The sequence below is a fragment of the Neopelma chrysocephalum genome, unplaced genomic scaffold (genome assembly GCF_003984885.1).
Source record: "Neopelma chrysocephalum unplaced genomic scaffold, ASM398488v2 Primary Assembly neopelma1_61b, whole genome shotgun sequence".
In the NCBI taxonomy this organism is placed as follows: domain Eukaryota; kingdom Metazoa; phylum Chordata; class Aves; order Passeriformes; family Pipridae; genus Neopelma; species Neopelma chrysocephalum.
Genome location: NW_020897717.1, coordinates 6,028,828 through 6,056,259, shown reverse-complemented (window position 1 = coordinate 6,056,259; position 27,432 = coordinate 6,028,828). Strand labels below are relative to the sequence as shown.

Below are 27,432 nucleotides of genomic sequence, written 5' to 3'. Positions count from 1 at the left end.
GGAAAGGCATCAAGGCCAGTTACAGGTCACATTCACCCTTCCTCTCTTCTTACTGCATAGCAATACCTTTCCTTGACAGTGGTACAACAACAGAAATGCAAAAATTTCATGGTAAAAATATGGCAATTAAATGTTATAATTGTATCGGACTACCGTGTAATTATATGTACATGCAGATGTTATAGAATACAATACTGCATTGAGCAATTCAAGGAAACAGCTTTTATATACAATTAAATGACTTGATGCATAGGGCCTTTGGCATCAGACCTTCTCTTCAATCCTCTCTCTGTGGTTACTTCACAACAATCTTCATACCACCTTCTAAAGAACAACCAAATGAACAGGAGAGAATTTTATTTTTGTTCATTTGCTATTGTAGAATGAAAAATAGGAGGGGAAATAGAAGGGAAAATAGCAACATATTTATCTTACCAAGATAAATTATCCCTGTATATTCCAACTAATGCAGTCAGAATGAACAGAAAACAATCATGGTATTCACAGAACAAGGGCATAAGAACTGTAGACAGAAATACAGCCAGTAAAAGCACACTGAGCTATATAATAAATACATTTCCTCCTGCAGAATCCTTGGTATTGTCCCCTGGCAACCATAAAAATGTCAATGCTTTGCTAAGTAACCAGTCAGAAAATGCATGTCTGTACACCCACATAGAATTTTCTGTCTGAAATATGTAATAACTTTATTGGAGTTTTATACCTGTATCCACAGCATTTACTGCCATATTCAGTGGAAAGGAAATGCAGAAAGCATCATCTTTATCTGCCATATCATTCCTCTATAGGAACACAGTTCCCTTATCAGTTAAAGGAAAGCAGGTCCAATGATACAGATTTCTTAAATGTTTCAGATTCTTAAAAATTTTTATTGGGGTCTTCTCCCCACATCTTCTGAATGTATTTAAAACAACCTCAAGATAATAAGCTAAGTGTGAAAAGTTACTTTGCTGGCATTATGTACCTTTAAAAAAATAGTGGTCCTAATGTAAGTATAAAGACAAAACTAAAAAGCTGTAACCAAAAGCTTATCAAAAGTTAATCTATTACTGATAACAGAAACTATCTGAAACATTACATAAAAAAAAAAAAGAAAAAGAGCATTCTCCTGTGCATTAATAAAGGCATAAAACTAGAACTAATAAAAGACATAAGAAATAGTTTTAAACATTTCCCCAAAAAGCATTTAAGATTCTGATATGGCAGAAACCCAAATACTTTTAATTGTTAAATACAGTGCATTTTAAAACTCCTACTACAGGTTTTTTTCCTTTCAGAAAATGATTATCTATTCTTGAAAATTAAAAAACATCATAAAAAGCAAGAGATACATCACATCTGCTGTGAAGAATAAGCAGAGATACTATTTTTTAACATAAACAGTAGTTTAAAATAAAAATTTTAAGATCTTGGGGTAACAACAACTTGTCTTGCTTCACTACTAAAGGAGTGAGATTAAGTACAGAAGTTTACTCACCCTACTGTTGAAGCTTTTACACAGACAGGAAGACTTCCTCTCAAATATTGATTTCTGCTCACCACCACAACCCTGGTTCCCTTATCAGGCTCCCCATCCCAAACCATATAAAGTAGCAAAAACATCTGCTGAATACCTTCATGTAACCACCATATAACTGAAAGTTACACTGTATAAAAATTTGAAAAGTCATCTTAGAAACATATTACATAAAGTACAGACCCATATCTTTATCTACCTATGTATGTATACACATGGATGAATATGGAGATTATATATATACACATATCTACAAATCTGTATATTAATCATTACATTTATGTGTTACGAACAGTCATTCTCCAGGACTGAAAATTCCATCAGAATTCTGTACAGCAAACCTTGCACTGCTACAGTCTGTCATGAGTTTTCATCTACCCTCTCTGTGGCAGCAATCGTGCCATACAGCATTTGCAGACAAAGATTTACAACCAAGTCATACAATGGCTTGCATAAGCAGATATTCTAATTCTCCAAAAGACATTTAATAATATAGGTAAGAGCAATCAGTGAGTACCAGTTTTTCTTTTAATAATTAAAACTGAAGAGAAGTTTAAAAAGGTTATTTTATTAAAAAAATTTGCAGAGCTTCAAGAAAGAAGTCCCATCACATAAAAAAACACCACAAAATCACCTTACAAAAACTTACCTTATAATAAAAGGGACAAATGGTGCCATGCTGAGTGCTGAATGAGTGCCATCCATTGGAGATGGATACAGTCTTCCCAGGATTAAAAGCAAAAGAAACAGGCTTGGATGGACTTTCAGCTCTTCAACTTCACTAAATAGAAAGGGGTAAGAAGCATTTGGTGAAAAACGCATTCTCCTTCATGCTATTATTGATTCTCTTCCCCACAAAATAGGCTTCTGCATTTCTGGTTCAAGGAGGTATTCTAGGCTGATCATTACAAGAGAGTGCAAACCCTGCTGGGATCAAACATGGCATCCAGTTCTCCTGCAGGGAACCCCTGTAATGAAGGCACTTATGGCTGTATTGCCTTCACTTTCCTGCATTATTCCAAGCCTCTTTTTTTCCCCAGTTATGGTGAGCTGCCTTCATTTTTAAATAATATTAAAAACCTGCACAGATAATCTGCCTCTATAAACCAGGAAACTATGAAAGCAGAGTCAGTTACAAAAAGGTGGTTTAAAAAAAACACTCTTCTTATCAGTTTGGGAGGAAATGTGTATTTAGCAAACAGCAGGCTTTACTAAAAAATAGTTCTTGTCATTGACACCAAGTGGCTACTATTCATATTTAAAAAAATCAGAAATCTAAGTTAAAATCAACCCTTCTTGATTTATTTAATGACTAATAATAGGATACAAGTCTGAATTCACACTGAAAAAGCATTCCAAGCCTCCATTTCAGACAGCAGCTTTCAATCTTTTTCAACTGAAAGACTTCCCAGAATTTACCAATGAGGATACTGTCACCTTTCAAAACGCCAGGGAAAGCAGACTGCTGCACTGAATATACACACCCTCTTTTCTTAAGCAGAGACTGCAAAACATGCAATGACTGGTGAAACTTCTGCTTCAGAGTATCCACCTTAGGCCCATTAAACAGACAGTTGAACCTCACCCATAAATCAGCTACTCAACTTCCACAGTTTATACCATGGCATTTTAAGAGAAAACAAACCCAGGACTGATTTACTCTAAAAGTTCATGAACCTGGAGGTATCAGTGTCATCCCAAATGGTATCATTTGTAGCTCTCAGCCACCATTTGTGGAGTCCTTAAAAGAAGATCAAGGACTTTCCCCAGAGTCAGTGTGTCACAGTCTGGAAAGTGTTCATTTAGGGTTACGTGAGGCCTATAACCCCGTATCACTTAAACACGTTAGGAAGTCTCATTGTTAAACATGAGAAAGTCAAACACCCGGTTTCTGTTGCCCTGAAAATATAAGTTCTTTAACATCTAATCCTAGGAACGCAGCAACTATTAATTACTCAGCAGTAGTTCAATCTTTGGGGACTTACTGCGATATGCAAAAGTTAAAAGAAAAACACCTTAGCAAAAGACACGTAGTTGAACTATATAATTTCAAAAAGCACTGATATATACAACAGCATTAGAGTGTACGTGACACAGCTCAGTTTAAACTTTTCATTCCACTTTATATTTCAAGTTTTCTTAGACATTGTCTTACCTGTTCAAAGTATTGGTTACAACCTCCAACTGCTTGAGAAGGAAAGGATAAAGACTTGGAAACCGAGAGAAAAACTCCCCTCCTGTCATTCTGCAGAAACAAATGAATAAGAGTCACAATTAGCATTCTGCAGTAATCAGTTGCACTCAAAATACCAGTTTATTTGTTGATTTCTTATGATACAGTGAAGCTGGCAATCCAGAAGAACCATGCACACCTGATGAACTACCTTCAAAGGCAGCACGATGTTTTCATTAAAAATGATGATACAGTATATTTTACACAACTTAAGTAAGTCTGTATGTGTCCATACTAACACTTGGTCAACTAAACTGGTGGGGTCTTTTTTGGAAATCACACTAAAAAGAAAAGATACAACAGCTTAAATTCCGGCACCATTTTAAGAACATTCTAGTTGAACAAGAGAAGACTTACACGTGCTTTAGTGTGGCTCGTACTAAATAGCTAATAAAATATACTTAAAAGACATGTACTAACAGATGCTCATAATTTACTGACACTAAAAAGCATCTCAGAATAGTAACTCACAGAAGATTTGTAAAATGCATCTGACCTTCATTTAACCCTCTTTATCCAGCGCTGCTTCCAACACATGGCAGTGGTGACATGTACAGGCCATGTTTTTGCTTGTGTAGATGGAGCAACCACATCCAAAACAGAGCAACGCACAAATACCTAATGAACTCATCCCTAGCCAGAATTAGTACGGTGGCACAGTTCAAGCCACAACAGCAAATCAATCCAAGCTAAAAGGAGGTACGTAGAAATCTTCTGTATTTGTTTGGTTTAGATCAGATAAGCATGGCTTCATGGTTTATAGGAAACTATTCAGCATCATCTAAGCAAGAACCATCCCCACTGAATGTTACAGTGGGGAGGTTCTAATTAGACATATATGCTATGTAGATAAAACAGACTGCCTTTAAAAATAAATAAATGAAAGGCCATCCATTTAGAAAAAGAAAGCCAACCATAGGGTTTGCTTGCCACAAGATCAATCAAGATAAATGTTAGTGTGTTAGCAAGACTCCAATGCAGCACTTACAACAAGCAGACAGATCCAAGTCTAGAGAAATAACACAATGAGATGGCAATATTGAATGTGCGTAAAAATAAGCAGACAAAAATAATCACACACGAGTAAATGAGCACATGGGAAGCATCAGCACAGCTTCTTCCAGCACTCCACTAACATAACATGCCTTAGCCACAGGCCACAGAATAAACACAGCAAAAACAGCTTACTAGATGGAAACAAATGTTCAAAGAGGTACAGGAAACTTTCTCTAGGCACGTAAGAAACAATACTGTGAATGTATATACACAATATGGTGAGTTGCTATAACTAAAAGCATGTCTAATGAATCTGCAGTAGCTGTAACAGCTACAAAAAGGCTTCAAGTTAAAAAATTAGATGGAAGCATTCAAACCAAGAATGAATATAAATAAAAGCAGTAATGAGTACAGTTTAAAGACATCAATACTGATAATCACTGAAGACACTCATGTAATTTCTTCTAACAGCTTCTTCAAAACAATTTCAATTTTTTGTACATACATTATGTAGAAAACTGAAGATGCAAAGCCAGAGCTATCTCAAGACGTAAGATCTAAGTATATCAAGCCAAACAGCCCATCTGACTGAGTTTTTCATATGTAAAACATTAGGAACTCAGTAAAAGAAAAAAAAAGAAAAAAAATTCTATCCAAAAATGCTGCGACACCTCCACCTCTTGTTCCACAGAGTGCATCAAGCAAAAGCAGAATTGAGGTTAAGATTCCTACGGAATAGATGACCACTGGTTAGAGGTTTAAGAGACAATTATATACAAGCAGCATTTCACAGAAGTACTTTTAAAGGTCCATGTATTAAAAATTCAGCAGCCACATTTGAATCAATATTAAATAATGGAATCGAATATCCTTACAAAGTCTCAAAATTCTTTGTAATTAGCATGGTTTCATGAACCTTTTTGAGAGGAAAAGAAAATGATAACTACTGAAATGGGTAGTTTACATACCCTTCCACTTGGTTTACTGCTCCACAGCTTACGTGAGGGGAGAAGGCAGCCTAATCAATACCATTAATCAGCAGTAGCTGCAGAAAAGATCTCCATAGGCACTTTCAGAAAAAGAGGGAGACAACTGTCTGAGCAGACTGTTACAGGCCCTCCAGTTCAGAGAGGAAACAAGAAAGACTACACACTAACAAAAGTGCTGCAAAATGCAAAGGTGTTCTCAAAAATACAGAGCACCATTTTAAGTGTGAATCCACTACCTTGGGATGTCAAGGCAGGGATATGTGCAACAGGGAATAAGCAGAAAGAAAATCAGCTAGACAGAATAAAACAGAGGTATTTAGTTGTTTCATTTTTGATTACTGACCATCTTTTTTGCTCCTGGAAACATGTACACATTATTAGGTAAACACAAGTATTTCTGTATCGTAACTGAGACTGGAACAACAAAAAATTGTAATGGTTCTGCTTTTCCAAAATGTTCTTGACACTAAGCCACATATTTTCTATTAATTTCATCAAAAAAGTACTCCTGTGAAAAATTAATACCAACCAAGATATGTCTCATGTTACTATTATAAACAGATTCATGCATGTACATATACACACATACGTGAGTTAGACTTCATAATTAATAAGCTATCCATATCTTTACTAGCAGATAAGTTCCTGACACACCTATATAGGAATATATCAAGTGGACTAAAACAACCCAAAAACCACTGCTAACAGTTTTCATGAAACAAACTCTTCCCCCCTATTCTAAAATATATCTGACAGGGAATGATAGGTTTAAATTAAAAATATCTATAGATAACTATCTTCCCATTAGTCACTGACAGTTCAAATACAGATGTTTGGCAACACAGCTACCATAATTAAATTCTTAAACCAAACATTTTGCAGATCACAAGATTTTACATCTACTCACCCTAAAACGTGTCTATAAAAGAAGTAACTGAGAAGAGCCTTAAGATACTAGTATTTTTACCCATGTCCAGTTGAAACTATTTTTATATTGCTTCAGACCTCATCTTTGATAGTATGTTAAACCACAGATTCTGAAACATTTTCTTCTTTCCTGTTAGTAACTCAAAGTAGCACAATTTCACAATCCAGAATTTCAAATGGGATTATTGAGACCTAAATAACGAACTAATGGAAGGTTATTTACTGAAAGAGGAACTACAGTAATTAAACAGAGAAGTTATCAATGGGCTGATGATGCTTACAACAAAATCCCTCTCCCTGATGTAAAATGTCATTCAAGTACATCATTAAAATGATGCTTGATGTAGAAAGGCTGAGAGAGAAACTAATGGGAGCACCCACATCCTCCTAAATTCACTAGCAAACATAATCTGTAAAACTGAATACACGCAGAATACTGCAGTACATAGATAGGAAGATGCAATATTTACGTTTCAGATACTTTACAGTTTAACAATCTCAATGCTTTCTCATATTCAAGTAACTCTGCAGAAAAGCCAGATGACTATATTAGAGTACAGCCCATTCACAAAAGGTTTCATTTTGATGGCTAGAGAAAGCAGCCATGTTTTAGCACTCAAAAGAAAGACTGACAGAGAGTGTTCGTGTAGAGACATATACATGAGTTTCTTTTCCATTTTCACTCAGGTTTTCCACCTGAAAAGATGTTCCATTAATGAAAAATAGTAATACAGAGGTATCTTCTGTACTATGTCAGACAGAATCAAGTGACACCCACCACTTCTAACAATTCTCTGTGTCCCCCTGAGCCAAATTCTCCCTCTTAAATAGAGCAGGAGACTCTGGAGCAGGAAAAACTGGGAAAAGAAACATCTTTCACAAAATACAGAGTTCTTATAAATTGGCAAGAAGTTATTTTGAAGGCATGTGATGATACGAAGGTCAGAATTTAATTGCTAGCAATAAGCACTCAGAAGACAAGAGTGAATCACAGCTAAGTTCCAAAAAAAACCCCAACAACTAGTGATAGGAGTAAAAATTAAAAAAAAAAAAGAAAGGTATTACTCAAAGAAGACTGTAAATCTATAAAACTTCAAGGAAAAGTCTATGTAAACTATATATCAAGCTTAAAAGTGTTGATAACGCTTCTTCAGAAAATATGCAAAAATCAGTTTTACTTTTTTCTGAAAAATAACCTCACCCAGAAGCCCTTATTATACTCCATTGTCAGCAGTTCTTCCATTCATTTAGCACCAGTTCTTTGGTTTTTCTCAATTTTCAGAATAGAACCTGGGACGGCTTAAGTTAAGCTAAAAATCACGTACTTACCAGTTTTCATTTCACCTGCTTTGCTTGTGGAAGTATTAATTACCATCAAACTTCTAGAACCAAATTCATAAATGCTGCTGCAACTTGTGACATGTCTGGTCATTATACATTATGTTTGTCTCAGTAGCAACTTGATTCTACATAATGCAAGGCGTAGCATCTATGTTTGTATAACTATTGTCTTTCTAAATAAATATTCCATCTTTATGCGTAGCAAGTATGTGGACTTTTTAACTGCATTTTAAAAAATACATTTAAGAATAAAACTATAGACGTTGCAGTGTTCTTTTTAAAGCTGTTCTGTACACTTAACAGAATACTCCAGGAGATTAAAATTCTGCTGTGACACTGGGGCATAAGTATCATTTTACTGCAACATGTGTCAAAGATCACCTGCTTCTGTTCTTTCATTTATTTTTCAGAAGAACAAAGCTTTATAACCTTGTAGGTTGGTTTTAGTAACTGATATGTTAGAGAACATTTGCAGTAAATATGTTAATATTTGAGTACAGCATAGGTGAGATTTGGAGACAATCTTCTGAGGGCAGCAAGGGTCTCTGAAGCTCTTTTTGAATACAAATATTGCTAACATCTCAAGTCAGCAGACAAAAGCATAGTCAGATATTTGACAGGTAAAAATAATATTATATTTAAAAAGAAAAAAATAGAACTGGAATGTGAAAAAAATGTAGACAAGACACAATTAGAGAGATCAAGACCAAGAACACAGTTTTAATAAGATTACAGAAATATTGTCTCCTGTATAATCTACTCATGTTATACCAATCTTCACAGTGGAATCATTAACCAGGATATGTCACATAATGCCACACATATGTCACATATGTCACTGTTCTTATGTTAAAGAGCAGTAATGCAGAAACAGAATCAAACTTACTCCTTGCACTGCAAGGACAATTGCTGTTGGAAGAACTTAAAAACCAGGACAGAATTTAGCAAAACTGTCATTCAAAAGGACCGATTTATATAGATGATAGACATTTTACATATTTGCTTCTCTCGATTTCACTGAATTATTAAAAAAATCCCACAATGCAACTTAACTAGGTTAACTAGTTTTTAGTCACCCACTTTAACATTCCTGTTCTTTCCCTGACCCTTATCATTTGTTAAGCAGTTAAATGCTATCTCAAAATATATGAAGCATATTTCCCTATTAACATATATTTCAAAATCATAAACTTAAAATAAGTGGGAAAAGGGGTTTTTTTTCAACTACAAAAAGACCAAGAAAAAAATGTATGGTATGTTGAGTTATGCTGAGGTCATGGTAAAGACCAAAGTTAATCTACTATGCTTTAAGTATTACATTAATTTTTTTGTTCCTTAAGTAGGACTAAACTATATGACAATCAGCTGCATGTCATGACAGGATGACTAACAGCAACAAAGGTACAGAAAACAGAAAATATTCTAACTGCAGGGGAAGAAAAACTCAAAGAATTTACTACATTCAACTCAAAGGATAATTTTTTATCTTGGATTTTAGAACACGGCAAGACAGATAATATTATACAAATAAGGAAGCAAATATATAACATTTAAAATTATTCAAAAGTGCTAGTAAGGAGAATGATTCATGAAACTACAGATCCTTTTTCTGGCCTCAAGAATACACAGAAAAAGAGAACAGTTACAGATACAGGAATAAGATAAAATGATATGAGGTGCAACATGCAAAACTATTAGAAATTAGATTGTGCCAACCTAACCCATACCTTACTCAAGAACAGTAACAATATTTCTAGACAAAGGAAACAGAACAGTTCTAGTCCCACAGTTTTCCTTAATGTTATCCCAACAAATGAGAAGTTTGAAAGCTGCAAGTTTTACACTCAAAATTTGTTTCAAAGTAAAAAGCAGGGCAGTTCCAGCTCGGAGCAGAGATCCAGTTCTCATATGCTTCCTTCACAGCTGAAAAACCCATGGGCTTTTTGAGAGACAGAGAACACAGCAGGAAGCAGACAAAATCCCACAACAGTCTCAGGAAATGTCTACATGAAGTCCACTGAGAAACTACAGTTTTGGTGTAACAGATTAAACTCCAGTGTAATCTCTAGATAACGGTACAATACTGACACACTGTAATTAGGATAAACTATTAGATAAAATGGCGAAGTAAGAGAAGGAACAGGACTTAAAGAAAGACCAAAAAGAATATGTTTCAAGTCAGTTATTGGTGTACCTAACTGATTGTTGGGAGCAATATTATTACACTTGAAGACCAGAGTAAGAGAGTCAGGAGTGTGCTGATGCAAATCCACCAATGAAACAAAAGTTATGAGGTACTGTCTGTTGAGAGAGAAGATTCAAACACTGTGAAACAAAACTGGATATCCTGAGCACCAGAATACCAGGACATGAAATTAACAGCAAAAAAAAAAAGACTGCATATACAAGGACTACTTAAAAAATGTATTACAAACTAGGAGCTCATCAACTAGAAACAGCAAAAGGATCCAAGCACATTACCTGGTACCTTGGATCCCTCAACAAGAGGAAAAAGACAAAGGGCAAATGTGGTTCTGTAATATATTAACTCTGATATAGCCAGTACAGAAGACAAGGAAGTACTAATGCCACTCTCCAAAACCAGGCAATATGTAAGCTGGAATAAATCACAGGTGACTTCCAGCTAAGACAGAATCTTAAAAATGGCTGCTCGTATGACCAAGGGAATAGAAAGCAAATTTGCTGAGCAAAGATTTAAAAACGTCAAATTGTTTTGTCTGGCAAAATTAACACATGATATATGAGGGACACCCACAAATACATCAAGAAAAGCATCAGAAGGGAAAACAGTTATGTAAAACAAGGAACAATGCTGGCATAATAAAAAATGACCATTAAATGGCCATGGATAAATACACATTGCCAGTTACATTTCTAATGATCAAAGCAAAAAGATTCTTGAGAAGTTTTACTTGGGAAGGTGGCATTCAGGGAGTCTTCCTGCAGAAATAGTGGGAAAAGTAAACTGTTTTTAAGATGAGATTTGATCAGTTTATAAAAGGAACAGAACACCAAGCTTGTTTATGAAAAGAACCAATTCAATATACCAACAGGATCCTTACTACCATGCGCTCCTGTGATTTTGTGACATACTGATCTGCATGGATATTCCAACCATTTCTTTAACTCATGTAGTTCCACTGATACTGAACTGCTGCTGATAAGAATTATATAAAGATTATCAGCCAGTAATTTTCAAAACTCACCCTTGATGTCATCAATCAGGCCAAGACCGCACGTAAGCAGATTCCAAAATGCAGACTGGATGAGTATGGAAAAATGTCTAGAACTCTTTTCAGAAGTTCCAGGCACTCAGTCATCACCCTTTAAAACTTGCTTGTATTTCACTCCTTTTTAAACCAAATTGAAGTCTGCAGTGCCTTTCTGAAAGGATGAACAGGTAGCTCACACTTTCTTTAAAATCAAAAACCTCCATAAGAATTGCAGCTTTCACTTCACTTGAGAAAAGAGAAGCACAATCTTAAATTTATCCTAAAATGACCACATTATTGCCAGTTCAAGGAGGTAATCTTCAAATTCTAAGGCAAGCACCATAAATGAAGTTTGGGAAGAGAGTGTACACACCACTGAAAGGCTCCAACTTGCCAGGTTTCAGTTTCATGTACAAAAACAAGTAAGTAACAGAAACTAACCTAAAGAAACTTGTGCATAAATGCACAGAGAACCCAAGAGTCTGGTGAGAACTGGAATCTGTTCTTATTTCCTAGGGAAAGCAGTTAAACTATATTTTCATTCAGGAAAAAAACTTAAAAAAGGACTAGAAAATGCTGTTCTTGACAAACAGGTTCAGCTTTGCTCAGATTTCTCATTTGGAAACTGAGGCAGTACAGCTTGGATAAACAAAGCATTTGGGCTGGACCACCAGGCCCAACAGATATCAGTGGTTCAGTGTTTGGTCGTTGGCTGGTAACCAGTGGAACACTCCACAGGTCAATTCTGGGGCCACTGCACCCCTCAACATTTTTATCAACAACTTGGTTGAAAAGAGATGGACAGCACCCTCTGGAGATCTGTAGACAGCACTGAATCAGGGGGATTGGATGAAACACCAAACAGCAGAATTTCAGTCTAGACAGACCTTGAGAAACTTAAGGCTTGGGCTAACAGAAACCTCATGCAGTTCAACAAGGAGAAACAACATTCTGCACCTGGCTGAATAATCCTGAGCATCAGCACAGGCTAATATCAAACTGGCTCAGAAACCAATAGCCCCAGGGGAAAAACAACAGGGGTTACAGTGGATGCCAAACTCAGTATAAGCCAATAGCACATCCTCACTGCAAACAGGACAAACTACATACTGGACTATGTTCATTAGGATGAATGCAGCATCAGATCAAACAGTGAGGCCGCACATGAAATCCTCCATCAAGCTGGATTGCCAGGCTCAGAAGAGATTAGAACACACAGGAGAGAGCCCAGCAAAGAGCTGCTCAGATAGACAGGGCCTCGAGCACCTGTCCTGTAAGAAGAAGCTGAAGGAGACAGGTTTGCTCTGTTTGACAAAGAGGAGGTCCAGGGTAGATCTAACAAAAACCTACAACCACTTGAAGGGATTAAAGACTAGAGAGCTAATCTTCTTGCAGTAGTTGCAGGCAGTACAGAAAGGACACAAATCATAGCTTGGAAATTTCAAATTGGGCAAGGGGAACAAAGCATTTGAACATATTACTCAGAGACGTTGTGAAATGACCATCCTTAGAGGTTTTAACTCATCCAAAGACACTGCTGACCTGTACTGCCAGCAGTCACACTCTGAATGAGAATCAAGAAAACAGAATAAAGAGATCCTTTTACTGTCTGCATGGTTCCACGTAGCTACTTCCCACTCTGGCACCATGATTTTAACCTTGTTTTCTTAACAGATCAGTGTTTTTCTTTTCTTCCTGTATTTCCTGACCATCACTACCTACTGTAATTACAGTGGACAGTAGTTCCTGCTTTAAACAACAAAATTCTTGAGATTTAACAGGTTTTTAGTAAGTTAGTACATTAGTCTTCAATTCAGCACAAAGTATTGTTTTCCACAACGTACACTAGTATTTCAAATACTACCTTGATGTGAAATTAAAATAACCACTTAAAATTTTGTTTCATTCATTCAGAAATATATATTTATGAAAGCTCTTGATTAGCAGTCCCTCTGGGCGATAACCAGAGAATCATCACTATTTATTTACTAAGAGACTAAGACAATAGCAACAGGCAAGTTCCTTCAGAAATAGAGATTATATACAAATTTTAATTTGCTTCAGATAATTTCTTTTAAAGAACACAGGTATGAGTTAAATTTCTGAAATCACATACTCTCTCAGGACTCCTGACAAACTGCTTTCAAGAAAACGTTTCACATGCATAAGAGAATTTTAGCACTGCCATAGAAGACAAAATGGCCATGTAATTTTGTGGGAAGCTTGAAAAGCCACAGTATTTGAAAAAAACAACTGTAAAAAAACCCGGTGTAATACATTGGCTAGTAAGACAAAGAGGAAGGATATAGAAGATTATTGCATACTTGTTTTTCTAGACCTAACATGATACAGGACACCTCTTCAGTGACACAAAGGCACAACTCTTCTGTAACCTCATCAAATTAGTTACAAAACACAATTCAGATTTCCTTTTTCCTCCACATGAACTGAAAAACACTGAAGAGGAAAGAAGAATCATTATAAAGATTGGAGTTTGCACCTTTAATAAAGGTGTGGTGACTCTATACCTTCAATAAACCTAACATTTGTTTTGTTAGGAATTAGAAAATCCTTAAATCCCAGAACAGTAAGCAAAATAGTTTAAGTTTACTGACTTGAAAAAAACATTCTTTTACGCTACACACATCTAAAATAAGCACTTTAAAGGAACTAAGAATATGCCACTATATCTTGGCTTTCATTTTCCTTTAGATAGAAGTGCTAGAATAAACATTCTTACTAGTTTACGCTGCTGTTTTATGAGGTTAATAACTGAACTGCCAATCAAGACCTTTATAAATACAGTAGTTAAATACCTTCTGCTTTAGAACCACTTTTATTTACAAGAGAGCTAGCCAAGATTTCCAAAGGACTGCATGGTCTGGTTTGCTTTGATCTCTTAAGTACAAGTTTTTTTATACCTCTTGTTTTGCTATTTATTACACTCTTTGTGTAATCAGGTATAGAAAGAGCACCTGCATAGAACAAATACATCATGAAAAGTGTGACTTAGAGGAATAATTATGCAACACACAGTTCACTAAAATAACTTGTGAAGAGCACTTTTCCAAGAGTATTTTTGCTGCTATGCTAGCAAGAGAAGCAAGCGTACAATGGGCTCAGAATAAAAACAAGGGAACAATCACCCAACATCACATACAACCTGGCACCAATATTAATCATCACTCAATTCTGATATACAAATGTACCTCTATATATGCATGTACATAAAACTATATCTAAAACATAGTTTAAAGTAAATATTTTACATATAATTACTTTTAACAAACATTTTTTAGAAAGCTGAACTGTGCATGAGTGTGCATATGTGTGTATGTACATAAAAACGTACGTACACACACAAATATAACTAAAATTAAGAGATATGTATAGAACTCTAAAAAGCCTCCAAGAACTCTGTTCAACCACTGCCTATAACACTATTTTCTTTAATCTCTTACCACAAAATTAGCATTGTAAATTTTACCTCCGAATAACCCACACTTTCTCGCTGTCTGGGAGTATTCTGTGAAGAGTGCCTGCCTTTTAATTAGTATAGTGAAGTTGATGAAGAAGAGACATGTACATTATGCATGGATCAAAACAGAATAATTACATCTATTCGTATTAATGAAAACTTTTATCACTATAGCAGAAACTAAATTACCAACCTGTGTGGTTAGTTAACAGTAATTTTTGTTTCATGGAATGTATTTTACTCACTTGGTAGAAATAAATATTAGCATCATGCCCCTAATTTATTTAAAACAAATGAACGGACTAAAGTTACCCCAGGCCAGCACATATATTTTTAGGATGTTTCACTTTGGGTAAACTTTCATTCATGTCACTTTACCACGATCATTGTTCAATTTTCTGGTGCTGACTTAAGACAGGATGTTATGAAGATATTCCCAGTTCAGGAGAGGACAGATACACATTTGCACACCAGCGATTTGTGTTTTTAGGCCTAAAAAACACGACTGGGGTTTATGTGGGATTGGGGCTTATTGTTTCTCTGACTTTGTATATACAAGATAAAATCTTGAAATAAAAATGGTTCTATAGCATTTTATCTAGAAGATAGAAACACATATTGTGTTCCTAAAATCTTCAGAAATTATATAGACAGAGAGCACCCTCAGTCTCAAGGAGGACAGTCCGTATTTTCTGCTACAGGGAATTTTAGATAATTTTAGATTAGACTTACAAAACAAAGAGAGTAATTGAAGTAGTAACATAAAGGGAAACAGATTTTTTTTAGGAGCTTGTTTTCAAGTTGTTTCTGCACAAAACTTCCATACATTTTACCTTCAATTTACAAGTTAATAGCACCTTGTCATCATTATTTTTATTATAAGGCACTTGGAAAGCTTGTTCAAAATTATGTTTGAACAAGCAGATTGTTGTTGAACTGTTAATCAGTAAAAGCCGTAACAGTTATCTGAGTCAGCCTGAACTTTTGCATGTTTTCTTGAGACAATTCTGAGATTAAGTCTTCTATATCTGTCAAAGTCAATAAAAAAAAGAGAGCCAGAGCATTAAAAACAAAAAAGTTGAACCAAATAAATGTGGTCTATTTTTGGCAGATAGAAGGGGAAGGGATTTTTTTCTTAACAAAAACAACCCCCTCGGAAGGTAATGTACTGCATCAAATCCTTAATAAGTACTTCGCAAGCATTCACTGGAACAACTGTAGTGGTATGGAGGGAACAGGCTGCAGAAGGTGACACAGAAGGAGATAGAGGAAAACGACCACAAGCATTTAAATGGCTCGGTCATCTCATGAAACCTCACTGTCACTGACACAGTATTTCAACTGAAAAGCTGGAACAGGTCAAGGCTGCAAGAGAAAATCCACTAGGGAATCACTAAGAAGATCCAAATAAAGCAATCTCAACCCTTCCCTTTACAGCACGCAGTCCAAGAGGTACAGAGCTCAGAGGCCAGTTTTGTGAATCAAGCTGTACTTGCGTTTCCCTGCTGGAGCGGCCACAAGAGGCTCAGCACTCTGCTGCCTCAGCGCTGCTCTTCCTGGGCCCATCGTTGCAGTCACATCCCCTCACACGGAGCTGTACCTCAGCTGGCACCAGGACCTCTGCCAGTGGTGTGTCTCCCAGTCAGCACCGAGTGCTTACGGCACAGAGTCAGTCTGAGGATTGCCCCCGCGAAACTCGCCTAAGGGCCATCCCATTTCAGAGCACTGATGTGCCATTACAGCTTGACCACATTAGTGCCACCAAAGTTTATTTTGGCTTATCCCAAAATAGTACTGGCCACTCCTCTGTGGGCAACACAGACCCATCTCACAAGTCCTATCAGAGCCTAGTATGATGCACTGCAAATAAACTTGTTTTTAAGACTGACAAAACATCATTGATGTAAGACAGATTTTTCAGCTGTTAAGTTAGATATACACGACACATGCCAGCCTGCCAGGAATGGAACATTCAACAGGAATCATGTGTACTTATGTTGTATTCCATGCACCTTAAAGATACAACTGTAGAGTCCAGAGCAGCTTAGAGAAAAGGAAGATAATACCAGATTCATTTAATGTAGGGATAACGTTCTGAAAAGAGAGGTTTGCATTAGAACATTCAATTTGCAGTGTTTTCCTGTAACTCTTCACAGTGTAAAATGCAATTCTTTATGGTTTTAAAAACCTTAGTATTCATACAAAACCTTAATGTTAAAGAAAAAGCATACAATTTAGGAGAAAAAAACCCAACTTGCTGTTTTTAAAAGTTAATTTAATTTTACTTAGTGACCTTCAAGTGTGCAAGCAACCACTTACTGAGAAGTGCTGAACATTCAACCTGCAACAAAAACAAGGAAAGTAGAGGGCAGTCGTGCATGTTGACTGCCTCACAGCGAACACTGCATCTTCATAACCTGTATTTACACAGTTTTCATCCTATTGTAATTAAAAAGATGTTTCCCTTTCCAAGAGCTTGAAGTTATAGACATCAACATTTACTGACAGCTATAAATGAAAACTAAGACCTAAAGTCCTATGTAGATAGCAATAAAAGTTGTTTCTTTTCAAATAAGACACTGAGAAGATGGCAGCATTTACACTCAAATTCCTGGCAGCATTTACACTCAAATTCCTAGCAGCATGAATATTTATGCCACAGAAAATCTGTGTTAAGTTGACAGCTAAGTATTTTTCTCTATATGCATTTTTCCTTCACTCAACTACAAAACACAGGAGCTTCCCCCTTCCCAAAATACAATTATGTACATATATACACCAGTTACAAAATGTAAAAATCATCAGGTTGCACTTTACCATTTCAGTCTTGCTTAAAAACTTATTTTTTAATCAAGGAGTTGAAGCTTTTCCATTCTGGAACCTCCTCCACCAAGGTGAGAATCAAAGGGAATTCTCCCCAGCCCACATCCTTTCTTTTAACCCCAGCCTCTACCTCAGTGCACTAGTTGCTCTTTCTGAGGACTTTGCAACATTTATATTCCAATTTTCAGATAAACCAGGATGATCCTTTTTTATTACCCTAAAGACTGAAGTTTATTGTAAGTCAAATGGCAAACTGTCTCAAAGGCAATTCCTGATTGTGCACATCATTTAAAAAAACAAAAAACCACAGGAAAACCAGAAGTGGTTATCTAATAAAAAAATGAGAGAAAAACCTCACTGATGTACAGAACTCACTGCTGTCTAAAGTCCTATTCAATCAATTTGCATTAAACCAAGTGTAGTACTTGGGTCTTCAACAAGCTGCTCAGGGTAGTGCCTACAAGAGGACTGGAGAGGGACTCTTGACGAGGGCATGTAGTGATAGGACAATGGGGAATGGCTTTAAACTGACAGAGGGCAGGATTAGATTAGCTATTAGGAAGAAATTCTTCGCTGGGAGGGCAGGGAGGCACTGGAAAAGGTTGCCCAAAGAATTTGTGGATGCACCGTCCCTGGAATTATTAAAGGCTAGGTTGGATGGGGCTTTGAGCAACTGGTCTTGTGAAAGGTGTCCCTGCCCGTGGCCAGAGGTTGGAACTAGATGGTCTTTAAGTTCCCTTCCAACCCAAGCCATTCTATAATTCTGTGACTCCAGAGCAGCCTGTGGGAAATGTGCCTGGGGGCCGGGCCATGGCAGCCCGCTCTCCAGAGCCACTGCCAGGGCAGACGGAAGTTCCCAGTGCACAGTGCAAGTGCTGAGCAGCAGTGGGGCTGGGGAACAGCTCACAGCTGATACCACAGTAGCTAGGCAAAAATAGGGTGCAGACCTAGCATCTTGCAAGTGAGAACTGACTGACTACACTAACATAAATACCTGCGCTGTGAAGAGCTCAGAGAAGGGTGGTTATTTTCTCTAAAGTACACCGTGACACATCTATATGCAGAGAACACATTCTGTAAACAGGTACCAATGAGCACACTGCAGAGACTTCTTTCCAACCCCTCCTCACTACTTTGTATTATGTGGCTACAAATCTCATTCCAAGAAGACTTGATTCCAAGAAGACTAGATTTGAAATTATCATAGCATTTAAGAAAATTATATTCCCAAATCAAGTATACAAAACATAAACTAAACCCTCTACTGGTAAGTGTTAACTGGACCATTTTTCAAACGTAAATTCTCTGAAATTCAGAGTATCATTTAGCCAAATGCACACACACGTATATACATACTAACACACACATTTGCAGCAGCATTATTTTGTGTTTTGATATAGTCTTTCTCAGAAAGAGAAAACCCAGAGAAGATTTCTGTTTCTTTCTTTTCACTAAAGAGATAAAGCTCAACCTCGATAGTTGCATGGACTACTGTAAACAGTCTTCACACAACTTCTCTCTTTGACTTGCAAGAGTTGCACAAAGTTGTTATTTTTCACATATTAATTTTCCAATTTATCATTTTTTGTCCAAGCTAAAGTTAAAAAGACGCACTGATACTTTATGTTCCAGCAAACCTTTCTTCTTAAAGTCTACACGAACTCTCCATGAGTCCAATTTTATCAGTTTCATAGGAACTCTCCTGGAGAAAACAGTCAGAAAGTCCATCCTTTTTTAGAAAGATGCTCAGAATAGCCCAGCAATAAGCCCTGATGATCCAAAAGACAGAGATTTAACTCCTTAATCTAAAATTAGAAAAACTAGAAACCTATACAGTGTCCTAATGGCAGCATTAGAGAGTTGGTCTCTGGACAGACTGCTCCCTTAATGCAAACAGAACATCCTGAAGGCAACAGAACAAGCAGCTCAAAAGCAGATGACTTTCACACAAGCTCCTATAGATTCAAGTTGCTAAAAAATGCCAGTGCTTTTGAAGTAAATTGCCATATTTAGAAGTGGGGGGGGGAAATTACTTTGTTGTAATATATGAATTCTGTTCTGGCAAAACACTCAACAAAACAAGTTTAGAGCTCCCGAAGTGCCCAAGCACAGCTGCACCCCAGGGATGTGGCTGCAGGGAGCTGTGCAGCAACAGTGACACCTCGTGGTGCCAAACTACGGAAACACAGACCTATCTCCTCCCAAACAAAACTCACACCCACCGGCAGGGTTCTCCTGTAGAGCCAGGAGTTAGAAATCAAATCTCTCTTTCCGTTTTCATACCTCCTGTATCTCAGTGACCTGTCTTTAGAAGTGTCTGCTCATTCTCTGTTTCATTGTATTGACAACTACATGTAGGAAACAACAGAAGTGACTACATGCAATGTTTTTTCAATAAATTTGAGCTATGTACAAGATTCCTTTCCTTCATTCTGGTATCTCCCATCCCCAACAGATGCTCAAATGCATTACTTTCTGCAGCTTCCCAAACAGAAATCTCAGATTTCATATGTCATCACACCGCATGCATTTGAGAAGTCAGTTTGCCTGCCCACTGCAGAAGTTAATGTGAAGTTTTTCCCTGGGATACAAGCTTAAAAAAGCCGAAGTGTGTTGTACCTCCTTCAGTAAGTGCTCAACATAAAAATTAAAAAAAAACCCAAAAACCAACTTTAACTGCTGCTACAAAACCAATGTGAGAAGGCAAGAAATAAAAAATGCTTTTTATTGCTCTCCTTGGGTTTCAGGAGTTATAGGAGTAAGTCCCAGGCTTGGGTAAGAAGTGATTTGAGTTTATGACTAAGCAGGAATAATTTCATGCAGTAGGGGAGCTAACATTTCAAATCGTTTTGGGGGAAGTTATTTTCTAAGGGAATTCTCCCTCCAGTCTCCCACCCCTATTTCTTTCTTATGTTCATACATGTATATTAACTAATTTTTTCAAGTGATAGCTGAATTCAATTGTTTCAAACAGCTAAAATGGAACCTATCTAACATCTAAAAGATGAAAGGCTGGTATCATCCCAGGACATTTAGTTTTTCATAATATGCATGAAAATTGTATTAGCTACATAGATCAACAGTAAGGAACCACTATATAATGAGGAAAAAAGGTTGGAATTTTTCAAGGTAAATCATAACAATTGCCTTCTTTCAGAAATTGCATACCTTGCCTGTGATGTGAAAATCCATTAGGAATTTCTGAAATGGTTACCATAATATCCATACCGTGACCACTCCATGGCCCCACAGGCTTACCCAGGAGTATTTTTTAATGAGTTTATTCTGCGTCCAAGGTTTTTTTCACATCCCCACTAGAGCAGAAACCTCAGTTATAGAGCACAGGGCATGGACATGCTTCGCTTGCTGCAAAAGCTAAAGGAAGCGGCTGAAGGCCAAAGAAAACATGGGGGTACTTGTGCACTAACTGGAGGGAGCGAAGAAACAGGAATGCTCAGGACTAGGGAGTTTTAAGAGTCAGAGGAGAACTGGGTTTACTTAAGAAAGGGAAATAGTAGGGGATTTGAAGCCGGACTTCAGAATCCAAGGGTAGAATCCCTTGGAAGAGAAATGGTTTTGCAAGCTGCAATTTTTGGAGCTTGGAGGAAAGAGACATGAAAGTGTTCTAGAGTAAGAAGACTAAAGGGAAAAATCTTAAATTAGTAGGGGTAAAATTGCCTCCAGGTCTGCTCTAGAGGAAAGCGAACACAAATGCAACCACTGTTCCTCTTCTCTTTCTCACCCTCTCCTTGCTGTCAAGAGCTATGGGTTAGTTTGTGGCCAAAAGAGCCACTAGGCATTTGGAAGAGCCACTGGTGGCAAAATCTCTCAGCAACATTCCCCTTCTGTGAAATTGCACACGAGTACAAATTAACTTTGGGTTTAACAGGAGACATTTTTGGCCCTACCACTTATTTCTTGGCAGCACAGTTTAAGCAGAGCTAGATGTTTTTGTAACATCATGATTCAAGTATATCCATAATGCAAGCAACATTTTCAAATTGTTGTTGGCTAGGGCCATGTTTTGCAAACTTACAATTCATACAAAGTGAAGCTTACCTGTTTTTTTTGGAATTTTCATCTTTCTCTCTCTTAACCCCAAAAATTCTTGTAATCAGAGCACTAAAAAGAAGTGTAGATGAATTTCTTACCTAAAGGGAAAAGGAAAGAATATGAACTATGCTTTAAAAATCCCTTTAAAATGTGCTATTTGTTTTAAATACAGACACTGATGTACAGTCAAAAACAACAGCTGAGTGAAAACGTGCCTACTCCTCAGAGGTCAGCACATGGAAACAATTAATTTAGCACACCTTTCCAATCAAGATGATACTAATAGAAAGTTCAGGTTCTTTGGAGATGTCCACATTTAATATAAAGGATACATCCAGATTTCTAGTGGTTCAAAGCACTCACTCTTATGCATAGCAGATCATGAAACGTTCTACCTGAATATGCCATATGGAATCTTTTACTGAAGAGCAAAGTAACAGTGAGAATAAATGTAAATGCACTCCTTACTGGCTATGTGCATTTACTCCAAATTTAAAAGCTAGATATATTTTTACCTATAAGGTAATCTTTGTCCCTACTTTTTTATGAATATCAGCACTTCACATTAAGAAAAATTAAACGAAACCAAAAAACATGACCAAAACTATGACTTTTTTGCAGGTCCACATTATTTTTCACTGTACCTTAATATATTACACCATGTAACATTCCAGAAATTGTGATATTGCCATTTATAAACATGATGAAAGCTTCACTGAACAGTACCACTCTATATCCTGTTAAATTAGAGAAGCAAAACTAAGAATTAACTTACTGCCCAGACAGGTGACATAAACCCTAGAATTGATGCTTTTATTCCATCTGCAACATAAGGCATGATGTTTTCACCTAAACGTGTATCCCTATACAGTGCCCGGAGGATATTTAAAGCATGAACCTGTAGAGGGAGTACAGATATAAGAAAAATATAGATTCATTGGAAAATATCTTAAATTTAATATATGTATCTACAGCATTGAACAGGCACAGCAAAAATAATTAAATACACATTTACAGCACTTTGTTTCCATATTAAATACAAGAAATACTGCTACTAAAAAATACGTTAAAACTGTGCAGCATTTACAGCTTAAAAATATATTCCTCTAACAACTATAGTCCAAGGCACTGGAAGCGAAGGCCAACATTCTTCTTTCCTTAGCTTATCATAGCTGTAAAAATAACTTTCAAAGTTTAGAATCATCTTTTCCAACATTCTTGACACGCTGTAGATACTGTGAGAAAAAATAAACTACAACTCACAGGAGGACAATATTAAGCTAGAACTGACAGCCAGGCTCGCTACACCATATGGAGCATGGTCTGATATTTCTCTTCTCTCAGTAAGGGAAGGTGGCAACCTGTGTAGCTTCACAGGCTTTGACAAGGCTACATAAATTTATACCAGCAGAAGATCTGGCAGAGCCACTAGGACATACTTCTATGTATTGTCAACAAATTATGACTTGTACTTACAAACAGTATTTCATAGCAATATTTAGAAGATAAAGGTCTTGCCTTTAGAATATATTTTAGTATTCCAAATGCATGTATTTAAGGTTTTGAAGTTACTAAGCAGGCATAAAATCACTTTTCATGTAGTGAAATCATACAATATGATTTATGCGTAAATAACTCACTTATTTACTCTAAATGTAAAGAAAAGCTTGCTTGTTAATTCTCTTGTAAAAAGGAAGTTACTTATTTATTTGTTTAGAAATAGTACAGGCAGTAAACTCATCATACATGACTACATTTGCATAGATAAAAACCTATGAAATTATGCCCAATCCATTTTTTAGTACCTTATACAGATTGCAAATGCCAGCAACTTCATGACCTCTGCACATGCAAACACATTTTAAAATCAGCTACAGATACTAAATTCAGAATGTCCTATTAAAAACACAGGTTTTCCTTAATCGTTTGAAATAGCACAAACACATTTTTGACATTTGCCTTTTGATGAGAGGCTGAATTTTACCTGTGGAATTACACTTAATGATTCATTCGAAGGTGTAGCCAAAGATATCAATTCTTTCATTGTCATTTTCAGCAAATCTGTTTTGCTCTTCTTGGGTTCTGATGCTAACAAAGCCTACATAAAGTTAAAAAAGAAAAAAAAAGAAAAAGACAAAAAAAGAAAAAAAATCAGATGTTTCTAGCCATTTTTACTACCAATTCTGCTCCACATTCCTATATCTACCATATTACAGCCTAGATTCTGACCATACACAAGGACTAAATAAAAATTTGCAAAAACTAAGTTTCAGTTTCAACTCTTAGCTTTGTTCAAAGCCTTCCAGCATCCAACTTTACAGTAGGAAAACATTGCTCATGCACTATTCATTTGCCTAAGAAACTTGCTTATATGCAAGAGAAGAATTTATCACAGAGCAAAAACATTATCGTACTTGTGACAGCAAAAGTATCTGCCATATTATACATACTTATATTTCCTAGTATGGACTTTTTTTTAGTTTAATAACATACATCTGATAAGGGCTGGCCAAAGGATAAATTCTGGTTTGCAAACAGGATAAAAGAAGCAGCACATTTTTAAAAAGAGATAAGAGGTGCATCCATCTGCAAATAGTAGTTCAGTGCATAGGACATCCAGCTGAGATGAAAATACTCTAATTTAGTAATCTGAAGTTCAGACTGTTTTACTTCCAGTCCTTTCTCTCCTCATCTAATAGAGCTCGTTGAATTTGTCCAAGTCAGTACAAAGGGATAATCATAAATCACTTATTTCTAATAAAAAATTATTATCCATTTGTGCTTTGGGGCCCAGAGTCTGCTCAGCATCAGTAAGAACCAAATGGATCAGCTGCAAGCCAAATGAAGTACAGAGGTGAGGCAGAAACTCAGGAGTAGTCACTGTCAGTTTATCAGTGCCTTTAATGATAGAAGGGGGGGGGGGGAAAAGGTGTACATGAAACATAAAAGAGAGTGAACGGAAGACTAAAATTTCATACTCTAAAAATGTTAAAGCTGTAATTCATATATTTTCACCATTTCCTCACCCACTAATTGGGGTTGCACCTTTGTACTATTAAGTAATAACATTTCTATTTTAAAGATGTTATGAAATGTTTATAACCTTAAAAAATCCATTTTATCATTAAAATAGATGTGTTTTAGTAAAACAAGAACACATGTAACAGGAAGTAGATAGCAAAGAGACCATGCTGTGTCTCAATTTTATGCATTAATAAAATAATTTTCTTTTACTACTGTTAGGATACACATTACAACTTGTGTTTTTATTATCTCAATGCAACGTGCTATTTAAAGTTTAATTCATTTTACTGAGTGCTATGGGCACATTCAAAACTACTGCCAAAGAACACTATCGCCTCTCTTTACTATAAAATTACAATTTGAAAATGGATTAATTCAGAATAATCCAAATGTTCATTTCTAACCTTCTCATTAATTGACTTAGACTAATTTTAGATGCTTCCAAAGCTATCAAAAAAGAAGCATCTGACCTGTTTATCCAAAATATAGACCAGTAATGTAGGTCAACTGCATACAACACATATTTTCTGCAATGGGATACCACTGGGCCCACCTAGTCCTTACATTAGTGCAACTTTTTACCTGAATAACTGATTGAAACATGTTTGTTTCTTCACATCCTCAAGATTAACACTAGATAATGCCCACTGGATTCAAACTGTGTGATGTGAGTGGGGAAACCAGAAAACTTGAAATCACCAATTTCATTCTGCAGACAACTTACACATATAAACGAGAAAGATATTTAACTGCTGAAATTGAGAAGGAAAAGTGTCTCCAAAACCAATCCCCTATTTCTGATCCCTGCTGTCTAGCACATAGACATCTAGCAAAGCCAGGAGCAGGCTGTGACTGACATAAGCAAGGTCAGACAGAAGCCTGCTGCCTCAATTTTCTCAGAGCAAACTCGGAGTGAAAAACAAGCAAGATGAATTATTCTGGCAGGGAGAGCTTGCTCCCAGCAGTCCCTGAGATTCTTGGAATGTGCTTGAGACTATACATCAGAGAGTGGAGAAAGTTACAAATTGTGCAGTTAATCTTGGACTCCTGTCTCAGAAAACTGGTTGAAGACCAAAATCATGGAGGTTAATTTAGGGGAAAGCAAACATGGCTGCTTTAAGGAATGAAAACAGTTAAGTGTAATCTGCAAGACCAACTCTGCAGTGACCGACTCCACAGGGATGCACATGAGCTGCTGCATACTAATGTGGGGCGCTCAGTAAGAGGTGACACTTCAAGCAGAGACAAAACACTGCCAGTTGGCTGATCAGCCACCAGTTCTGAACTTGGCAGAAGCCAAAGAAGCTGGGATATGGAGCTGATAGTTAACACAGGGAGTGGGAAGAATGTGGGAGCGTGGCCCCACATTCACAGACAGAAGTCTTCAGCAACCTGCTCACTCATTGCACTCCAGACTGTCACTCAATACCAGTTATTGTAACACTATTACTTGTGCTTTATTACTACTGAGTGGACTTCAAGTCACAATTTTACAATTGCAAGTCACAATTTTACAATTCTGTGAAGGTCTGTTCATATTTTACCACTCTCCCACTTTGCACTGAAGAAGCCCAAAGTTACGTGGTTAACAAAGCCTTACTTAACCTGTGAATTAATTTATGAATTTGCCAGGATTATTACGGTGGCAACATAGAGCCTAATCTCAGTCTTGAGAAATGCCATTCAAACCTACCTCAAGCCAGAAATTTCAAGAGTCAACAGAACTGAGGTGCCAAACATGGTTTAATTACAAGCAGTTTCTTAATTGCACAAAGGCAATCTGTATAAAAGTCTGTATAGAAAATCCCAGTTGTTTGATCAAAAGGAGTTGAAGTGAGAAAAATAAATACATAATTTTATTTTTTTTATGTCCTTTCTGGTGAACACATTTAAGTCAGAGGTAATAACATTATTTGGTACCTGTATGTAGAATGGAATTCCTGCACTACGTCTGGTTGCACATAGTGTGGACGAAGGATCACAAGATTTGATTTCTTCCAACACACAGCTTAGCCACTGCTCTGGCATCTTGTGCAGACTCTCAATGTTACACCTATATCAAACAAATACATAAGAAACATGAAACAAACAAAGAAAACTAGGACACAGTCAAAGAAAGCAATTAGTGACCTAAAAAAATATTTCTTACTAGATGTTAACATCTCCAAGCATACATGCAGATTTTTATTATGAAACAAAATAAATTAAAAAAGGAATTGTACATTTTTCCAATGTTGGTACAAATCATATTAACTCCACTTATTAAGTGCCACAAGGGAAGTATATTTCACTGAACAGAAAACAAGATTCTGTGCTTCCACACTGCAACAATACTCTGCCAAGAACTATTACCCTGTTCTGGAGAAAAAAACAAAGGCATAAGCACATCAGTCACTGTGTAGGAAGCGGCACTTCACAAATTCGTATCTTTGTTGTCACACAGTAGGTGATGCGTGACCCTTATATTAACTAACAATTATGTTTATAACCGTACAAACCAAAACTGAAGCCCCTCAAAGTAAGTACACATTATGTAAACAACCCTGCAAACCTCAGAAGGAGAGAAGGAATGAAAAACTAAACATACTGCTCTTTTTAAAATACTAAGTCAGTCAAACTTCTGATAAAAGACCTAAATTGCTCTGCTATCATCAAATACTCCTCCTCTGCAGTTATAAAACTCAGCATTACCTGGAAGCAAAGGACTTCCAAGGACAAGAAAAACTCAAGTCTACTTCAAATTCTGGTGCTGTTCAGTTCAATAACATGTACCATATTCAGTGTGCAAGACCACCTCA

General features: G+C 36.6%; 1 protein-coding gene across 3 annotated transcripts in view; it reads right to left on the bottom strand.

The window, feature by feature from the left end:
• The window catches only part of THADA (THADA, armadillo repeat containing), a 168,588-nt gene that overhangs the window by 101,535 nt on the left and 39,621 nt on the right, over window positions 1-27,432 (bottom strand). For all 3 annotated transcript variants that reach the window (XM_027681990.1, XM_027681988.1, XM_027681989.1), the window contains exons 23-28: window positions 26,555-26,687; window positions 23,595-23,708; window positions 22,386-22,508; window positions 21,617-21,708; window positions 3,693-3,782; window positions 2,187-2,318 (exon numbers count right to left, since the gene is read on the bottom strand). In XM_027681990.1, coding sequence (XP_027537791.1) covers window positions 2,187-2,318; window positions 3,693-3,782; window positions 21,617-21,708; window positions 22,386-22,508; window positions 23,595-23,708; window positions 26,555-26,687 — 684 coding nt within the window. The remainder of the gene's footprint in view (window positions 1-2,186; window positions 2,319-3,692; window positions 3,783-21,616; window positions 21,709-22,385; window positions 22,509-23,594; window positions 23,709-26,554; window positions 26,688-27,432) is intronic.